General features: G+C 50.3%; 1 protein-coding gene across 1 annotated transcript in view; it reads right to left on the reverse strand.

The window, feature by feature from the left end:
* The window catches only part of PRDM13 (PR/SET domain 13), a 7808-nt gene extending 842 nt beyond the window's left edge, over nt 1-6966 (reverse strand). Inside the window, exons 1-4 of the mRNA XM_006926799.1 lie at nt 6823-6966; nt 5181-5312; nt 4763-4883; nt 3-1326 (exon numbers count right to left, since the gene is read on the reverse strand). Of these exons, the coding sequence (XP_006926861.1) occupies nt 3-1326; nt 4763-4883; nt 5181-5312; nt 6823-6966 (1721 nt within the window). The remainder of the gene's footprint in view (nt 1-2; nt 1327-4762; nt 4884-5180; nt 5313-6822) is intronic.
* Nucleotides 6967-9230: the final 2264 nt, after the last annotated feature.

Raw genomic sequence — 9230 nt, forward strand, 5'->3', positions numbered from 1 at the left:
CACCACCCGCGCCACCCGACGGCACGATGGCGGGTGGCAGCGTCCCCGCGTCCAGGCGGCCGCGTCCTTTCCCGGCCGCCATCTCGGAGAGCTGCTGCGTGTGCATGGCAATCTCTCGGTCGATGCTAGCCAAGGATCCCAGCTCCGCTGGACTTAGAGCGGCCGCAGCCGCTGCCGCCGCCGCCGCCGCCGCGGGCCCGCTGAAGTAGGAGATGGACTCCGGATACTTGAGCAGCCCGCCGAAGTGCAGTTTAAGCGGGTAATAAGCGGCGGCGGCCGGTGAGCCGTAAAGTAGCTCCCCGTTGTAGACGGTAAAGGCTGGCATGACTGCGGGCAGATGACTGCACTCGCCACCCGGGTAGGCTTTCAGCCCGCCCGCGTCGATGGCTGGCAGTGCGCAGCGCTCGAGGGGCAGCCCTGTCACCCCGGGCAGCTGCGTGTAACGCGCGCCCGGCAGCGTGGTGGCAGCGGCGCCAGCGGCGGAGGCGACAGCGGGTGGGGCCCGCTCCACGTGCTTAAAGGCAGACGCCTCTTCCGGGGGACTAGAGAGCAAAGGGAAGCCGCGCAGGGCCCCCGAGCAGGGCAGGCCAGGAGGAGGCGGCGGCGGCGGGTCCCCAGTGAGCAAGCACTTGGGGTGGTGGTGGTGGTGCCCGTGGTGGTGATGGTGGTGGCCAGCGCCGCCCGCCGCCGGATTCTCCCTGCTTCCAGGACGCCCTCCCGGCCGACCCCCGCCCAGGAGCCTCCCTAAGACCAGGCCGGTCCCTGGTTTACCGCCGCCCTCCTCCCGGTAGGGGTCGCCATGCGCGGCCGCGGCCGCCCTGGCCAAACTGGCGGGCTTGAAAGCCGAGCGCACGCCGGGGTAGAAGGCCAAGCCGCCGCCCCCGGTTGGGGAGCCACCCACGATGCCGAGGAAGTGGCCGTGTCCCCGGGCGGACCCGCTCATGTCCAGGGTGCGGTCCGGCTGCTCCTTGCCCTTCTTGGACGGCCCCCACTTGGCTGGGGGTGGCGAGGTGGCCGAGGGTGTCGAGGAGGCCTCGCGCTTGATGCTCTCCCTCGCTCCGCTGGCCTGGACAGGCGGCAGGGCCTGAAGGTGAGGCCGCAGAGTGCCCGCCGGGGTGGCCGCGGCGAAGTCCGGCACCGGTGGTTTTGGAGAGAGGCAAAGGCCATCCGCAGCCCCGGCAGCTCCTGGGCGAGCCGCGTGCTCCTGGTGCAGGTATGCGCGGCCCGCGCCTCTGCTGAGCACACAGTGGAAACGTAGGTGCGCCTTAAGGCTGTTAGGGTATCTAAATGTCCTCCAGCAGTACCAGCAAATGTAGCGTTCCTCCCCTGAGCAAGAAAGAATAGAAAAGCGACCCCATGAGAGGCAAACACGCAAGAGAGAAAGAAAGCGCCAGCGCACCCAAGGCAAAACCGAGGTTTTGACTAGCGGTATGGAGAGAAGCAGTATTCTTAGGTCCCGGCCAATAATTGAGTTCAGTAGCCACACTGTAGCAAGAACCGGGAGAAGTCCCAAAATGGCCCACTTTGTCACTATCTCCATCCTCAAGGACTACTTAGAGGCCAAGAGGGGGTAAGATCTGGGCCTCTCCAACGAAGACTTCCTTTGGGCCATGCGAGCAAATCTTCGTTGGGAGGGCAGAGCTCAGGCAGACTGGCCAAGGAAGAGATGAGAGCAGAGAGCAGCTGTTGCTCTAAATCAAGTGCTGAGGCTTTGCTGTGCACGGGCCCATCTGTTGGCGTTTGTAGAATAGGTGGCGTATGTCAAGGAGTTTGGATAAACTAAACAAAGGCCAATCTAATGGTCGTGAGCTCCTCATTACCAGGCAAGACAATATCCTGTATGTATGGGCCATATGTAATCATTCCTTTTCATAGAACAATGTCTTTTATGTCAACTACCCACCCCTTCCACCCCTCCCAGCCTTAAATACTTTGCCTGAGGTTTTCCTGGAGCGTGACTAACTGAAGAACCACATAGGGACTATAATTTGCTATTCTTCAAAATTATTTGTATCTTTATTTCCTCTTTAACCCCATTTAATTTGATGGGAGAAAGAAAAAATCCTGTGTCCTGATCTTCTAAAAACCGAAGGATAATGTTGCATTATCTTGTCAGTTTTTCCAACTGGTAATTAATTAATTCCTAGATAGCTGCACAAATCCAAGTGTAGCCTTGGAAAAGATATGTAGTTTATTTTTATTACATGAATACATATAAGTGATGTAGGTATAGATACTCAGCTTTTAATAAGTGTGCTATTCTCTACCAGAACTATGTGTTTTTTGTCAAATCTTTTTTTATTTAATATTAACATCAGTTGTTTTTAATTTTGTCAGAGCCTGTGAACACAATCAAGAGACATGTGTACGAAACAGATTCTGATCACATGGTGAAAGTTAATTTTCACTCAAAAGGTCGTGTTACATCTGTACAGAGATCATTGATTTGCAAATGGATGTCTTTTTAAATGTTGTGGTTTATTGATAATACTGAAGGGAAGGATTTCTGTGAAAAAGTAGTTGAGCCACAAGGAAGTATCCAAAATATATGTCAGTCTCATTAAATTTGATGGAAAAGATAAATTTTCTCTCCTTGCACACAAGCAGGTCAAACTTCTAAAACATCACTACAGAACAACAATGCGGGGAAATATGCACATCTTCCTCCCTCGTGTATTTTACTTCTAGCTTGTCATAAAGCAAGTAGTATCCAGCAGATAACTAAGATGGAATTTCAAGTAAGGAGCAGTTTCTTCCAGCTGAAGCCATGAGAGCAGAAAGAAAAAAGTAGAGAAGAGGATTTGCCTGTGAAACCCTATCCTAATTGTTTATGGAAAGCTTGGATAATATCATTTTAATGTTTCTGTTACATTGAACAGCCATGTAAAATAAATCTCGAAGGAAAGAAAAAGAGAGAAGAGACCTCCTGGGTTCTCTTGGTGTGTATGTTGATTTAATATCTTAAATAACCTCCATTCTCCTGAGTTCAGACCCTCCCTCTCATTATCCCTTTTTTAAGAGGGAGTTTTCAGAGGTTGCCCCAGAATGACTCAGCTCAATGCAAAGCCAAGTAAGATTTGTACCTAAAACAAAGGGTCAATATTTTCCTTAACCTTATTATTGAATTGAAATCCACTGGAGTTAGTGAACATTGGAATAATAGCAGCCATCCCTACCTATTTCTTCCCTGTTTCAAGATTTAAGTAGATAAATGTTTTCAGTTTCGATGTTTCTTTTTCAGTTCATCTTAACCACTGACATGTTCTCTGGACTCTGAAATCTACCCTATACCAAAAGTATCAAACACTTCATAAGTGACTTCACCTCCTCTCCTTCATGTAACTCTAAGGTTGTCAAGATTTCAAACGTGTCAAAAGTCAGGATTCAGAATAACCCATACCTTCCCCGAAAGAAAAATGGTGTCTATTTTGACATTTGTTACCATATAATGTTTATAGGCTCAGTTGGCTGAAATGAAAACACAAGGGCCACCACTCAAACGAGTTGCTTTTATACTATTTGAGAGTGCCTAAGGAAGTGTGTTCTATGCAGAAATGTCTGGCCCCTAATGGCCAGCAGCCCTCAAAATTGTTCTGTAATATAAAATTTGAGAGTTCTCCACTATGGGGTTTTTGATGTTTCTCTTTTACTGAAAGAAGTTGACAAGAGAATTTAATATAATGTGATACAAGGAACAAACTATTTTAGGATAATTTTTATGAATACTGTACATACAAATATACCCACAAAATCAATAAAAATGGTTTATAGAAGACAGTGATACTTTGAAGTGAAGTGATTCATTGTTCTGAATAAACTTCACTCTGCCTTATTCATGAAATGTTTGATTCCTACATTTGTACCAATTTAACCCTATTTGTAAAGGGGTGAGATTGAGCAGACAATTTAGGAGGAGATCATGCTAAAATATTTCGCAGCATTTTATTATGTTGATTTTATTATTAACTGTGTCTTTAGGAGAAATTACAGATAAACAATCGGCAAGGGGAAAAAAATCATGGAAGCTTTGTGCACTAAAAGTGAGTCTCAAGATCTTTACTTTAGCACCTCCCAGCTTTTTTCCATGGGAATTGTTCTTCAGTGTTCTAGGGAAGGTTTGAAAATGTTTTTCTCTTTAGTTACTGCACCTTAATTTGCATAAATCCGCTCTTGGCTTTGGAAGGGATCAAATAAATCTGAAGAAACTGGGATACATCCCAAATTCAATTTAAGTAGGGAGGGGGAAGTGAATAAATACCATTTAAATGGAAGCGCCTCAGTACCTGCCAACTGACCAGCTGTAAGTACCGTAATGCTTCTAAAATGTCGTAGAAACACATTACTATCCTTCAAACCAGTGTCAAAGAGATGCCCCTCCACCTAAAAGTATTCCAGGCTTGTTATGGTTTCTGGAGCTCATAATGTGATTATTCTAATAAAATGGTAAGTCTTTATTAATACTTAATTGAATACATGTGTCTTTGGGTATGCAATAGGAAAGGATGACCTTCATGAAGTTTATAAAGAGTAGTTCTTGCCTGCCACTTTGAGCCAGACTATTATTGTCACTTCATCATTGACTGTTGATTTTAAGGAGATAGTGGTGACATCGCCTTTCTGCCCACACAGACTGGGAATCTGAATTTAACTTTACACAGCGCAAGAGAAAGGCTTTTCAAGACTGGGGACTTGCCCAAAGATGAGAGGAAGGCTGGACTCGTGCCCACCCGCGCTGGCCCGGAGGCCCTCTTGGAGGCGGTACCTTTCTCGTCGTGTGTCGGAGTTGCAATTGTGGGGATGTCAAACCACTGAGCCAAGGAGTTGGAATACCACACGGTCAACTCCTCCCCTGGCTGGACGTCTCGCAGCGCTCGGTAGAAGATCTGGGACGCAAGGAACAGGACAGCTTGCTGTCATTTCCTGGATAATTGGTCAGAACACAACTGAGAGGAAAGGTTGGAATCCCCCATTCTGATACTGTGTGACCTTGGAAAAGCTATTGGACCTCTCTGAATCTCACTTGCCTATTTTTCAAACGGAAAATAATAGTATCTACCTTACAGGGTTGTTGGGATGTTTAAATGAGACTCGTAGCTAAAGAGCTTTGCTCTTAATATTGCTGGCCACCTTAGTGACGGTTGGGTAGACAGAATTGGCAGTGGGGGAGAGGCCCACAGTACCTGTCCTCCGGGTAAGTCTGCAATAGCTTCCAGAGTCTGTTCCTGGGGGTTCCTGGCTGCCCGGATTAACCCTATCCATTCCAGAGGGGAGCCCCCCGACTCGTCCACCAGCTCCCCTCTCACCATGCGCACCTGCAACACAAGCAGTGGTCGTTCTCCCCCGCGCCACAGCCAGGCCCACAATCCAGAGGGAAAGTTTATCCTCCACCCCAGCCGACTCAGGAAAACGGTTGTGTTCGCTTTGGCCAGACTGCTGTGGGCTGCTGGGAGGAGGGTAATTCCTTAGGATCCTTGTTTAGGAGAGGAATGAAAAGCGTAGGCAAGCTAATATAGCAGTCCACCCCTCTATACCCCACTCCCCCGCCTAGGCAATATGAGGGGTGAGAGCATCCCCCCACCCCCGCAGCACCTGGGCGCATCTCGTACCAAGACGTCCCCCACTTCCACCCCAGCTCTCCCTCTTGAGGCTCAGAGAGCAACCCAATTACCAGAGTAGTGACGTTTCGCAGTCAGTTCCAGAACCTCCACCCGAGTTCCAGAGTATCCTCCACCCCTTCTCGTGTTCCCCCATTCTCGCTGCTCCTCACGGAGGTGCGGAGGCAGCCCAAGTGTTTGAACAAAGTAGCCACAAGCTGTCCCGCCATTTAAAAGCAATTAAAGCACATTTAAAGAAGAACGCGTAGTGCGCCGCCAACCTGGCTTTAGACCGCGAAGGACATGATGATTGCCTGAGCAGCCAGATGCGGGTGCCATTGGCTGGGCACTGGAGCAATTTCTTACCAAAAACGCTCTAAACAGCCGCAAGCCGAAGCTAAGGTCCTCTCCCGCCCCACCCTACCATCTTCATTTCCCCGTGGCTGTTTACCAACCTTTGCCCGCTGGGACACCTGAGGGCGGGCGGGGGCTGTGAAAACCCTTCTATGGTCAGAGATCTCGACGTTGTTTGGGGAGTCGGAGCTGAGGGGTTGGGCTTGACGCCTCGCGGTTGCGACCCTGGGCTCTCAAAGCCCGGTTGCAGGCACCCGGACCCGGTGCCCCAGGCGAGTGGGCGCTTCACGCCCATGGAGCCCTCGTTAGAGCCACCACCTGGCTCACCCTCTCTCCATTTACCCCAAACCCACAAGCAGACATCCGCAGAAAGAAAATTCTGGGGAGGTTCCAGGAACTGAGAGTTTCCCAAGGATTATTTTTTCAGAGGAGATGAGATTAAATTATTTTAAGGTAAATTTTAGCTCAAATTAGCATATTAAAGAGAAAGATAAGGAAATTCCTCAACGCCTTGACCGTTTTAAAAGAGAGGAAAGGGGCATTTATGGAGAGAGACTGGGGCCACCCGCGCCTCTGCGAAGACCCCAGAGTTGCGGGAAAACCGCACCTTCCCAGTGGTCCCGGCACGAAAATAGCCCCGTGCACCCCACCCGGGGGCTGTCCCCTCTCAGCCCCGTCCTCTTCCCTCAGCCCGGCCCACGTCCAGCTCTTGTTTAATGCAACTTGCGGAGAATAATCGGAGCCCCCTTAAACGGCAGAGTTCGCAGGTAACGACTCAATCACCCCATTCACTTTACTTGCTCTATCTACTGGTTTCTTGGGCCAGGGAAAAGGGAAGCGAACGACAGGGGGCGAAGGTAGGAATGGCTAATACCTTTTTCTTGGGCCCAGGTTCCCTGCGGTCTGACAGGTACTTGCCCAGCTTGAAGGTTCCAGGCACGGGCCCAAGGCGCAGGCCGGCCGGAATGCAGCAATCGGCACTCACGCTGGTGGCCGCAGCGCGGGCGGCTCCGTGCATTGCTGCCGCCGCCGCCAGGCAGGCGCTTGGGCGCGCGGGGTCCTCGGCAGGGCGCGAGTGACAGTGCCGGAGTCGCGCGCGAGCCAGGGAGCCGCGCCCCGACGTGCGTCCTCCGCCCGCGGAGTGACGCGGCCGGGCATGCACTGCGCCTTTTCAATCAGGGCGGGCGCCTTTTGGCATCGCTAGCGCAAGGGCGCGGAGTTTGGTGAGAGAGTTGCGCTGCGAAGCAGCTGCAGAGTCCCACCCGAGAGGGTCACATGGAGTGGTTCCCTCAGCCCCCTGCATAATCGAGGCCTCTGAATGGCTGGCGCACAATGGTCCAGGCGACCTTCCCATTCCTAAAAATCCAATTTGTCAAGGGCGAAGAAAAGGCGATGGTGAATCAAAGGTCCGGCGGGACCATTAATCCTCAGCATGGGGTATTGTCCTCGAGACAGTTACGATATTTTAAGTGACAAATCCACTGTATAATTTCTCCATAAATTTTACTTCCTTTTATTGTTCGCCGACAAACCAGTTTTGAGAAATAAGTGACTACTTTAAGTCTACTTGGCTGATTCCTTTGAACCTTGGTCCACTTCAAAGATTTTTAATTCTCTCCCCTTGGCTTTATTGTAAAGGAGATTAAACAAAGAGATGGGGACTGTTTGGAGGACTTGTTAACTTCTATTGATTTCTGGCGTGTGCCATACAGAAATTAGGCAGGTACTTGATGGGAAAACACCAGAAAATACCTACACTTTTTAAATGACGACCATATTACCATTTCAGGGGATTGGGTTCAGGCCAGTGGTCTATTTAGAACCGCTTTATCGTTCCCTCTGTCCAGTTTCGCCCCGAAATATGGAGGCGTCTGGACCAGTTTGGACAGATGAGGTCAGCTGCGCATCACTGCTCTCGGGTACACCAGGGGCCCGCAGTTTCTCTGGAGAATGGGAAGGGGCTGTAGGGCCACGGCTTTGTGGGGTATCCTGTGTCCTGACCACGCCTAAGGAAGAAGACGGGTTCTGCCCGCTGGATTTTTAACCACGTCTCCCCCACATGCTAACCAACCGTTCCAAATCCTGATTTACTTTTAAGTTTAAAATTGAGACGTCCTTAAGGCTGACTTCTTGGGAACCAACAAACTGGACTTTTCTTTAAAAAATGTAGGTAGACGTTGGCAACCCCTGTTTTAGCCCAGCTCATGAACTAAGAGAACGGGTACTTCGGAGTTAAATCAGAGTGCCGCTCGTTTTCTTTTAGGAAAGCCTCCGATTTCTGTGGTAACATTTATTTTCAAAATATATAGCCGAGTAATCGAGTTCATCAGATATTTTTAACAGTTCTGCCCGCACCTGCCACGCTCTGCTTATCCTATGTTCTTGAACTCGAGCCCGACGCAGAATTCCGGGAGATGCCTCAGCGATTCTGGGTTTCTGGCCTGGTGTTAGTAGCCCAACCGCTGTACAAACGGGCGGAGGACTTCCGGCAACCACCACGTCGAATTCTCCACTAGGCTCTGCTCTACCCACGGAAGGTGCGGTTCTTAGGCCACTGACAGGGTGACCCTGGTTAACAATGGCGGTAGAACGCAAGGTGGCGACACCTGTAACTCAGCACTTTGTCCCACGAGGCCCTCAAAGAAGCTCTGTGTGGCACCCCTCGATCTACATTCGCCATACTGGACATGGTCAGGAGTCTCGGAGTCTTTCAGTCTGTGCTCTGTCATTCAAGACTCGGGGAAACTTAGGTAAATTGCTTCCGAGCCTCAGTCTCCTAATCCTTAAAATGGAAATGATGCAAACAGACCCTTGTCTTCCACCCCGCAGTTCACTTGAGTTTGTTGTGAAGGTCAATAGCAATGATTTATGGAGTGAATGAGTTTGGGGCACTACAAAACTTGAGGTTTGTTTAATGGGGGAATTAGGCCAGGTCTAGGGTCTCAAGTCTAAGCTTCTTAAGTGACACTGTGCGATGACACGTAGACAGGCGGTCATGGGGCTAAAGGCTGCTGGGGCAGAGAAGAGAGCCCCTGCTCCGCTTGTCTGAGAGGACACACGCTGCGGTTCCTCTGACTGTGCTGCCACACCATGTCCTGAGCCACTTTCTGAGAGACCTGCCGCTGATTTTTCCTCTCACCTCTCCAATTTCCCTTCTTTGGGCTGTAAAGGCTGCGCGCGATGGAGAAAAGGGAGCCTTTGATCCGGCATCCCATGAATGGCAAAAGCCTGGGGAGGGGAGGAGGAAAGGAAGCCGCTCCGAAGAGTCGAGGGCAATAAATT

Source organism: Pteropus alecto, unplaced genomic scaffold, assembly GCF_000325575.1.
Source record: "Pteropus alecto unplaced genomic scaffold, ASM32557v1 scaffold7, whole genome shotgun sequence".
NCBI lineage: Eukaryota > Metazoa > Chordata > Mammalia > Chiroptera > Pteropodidae > Pteropus > Pteropus alecto.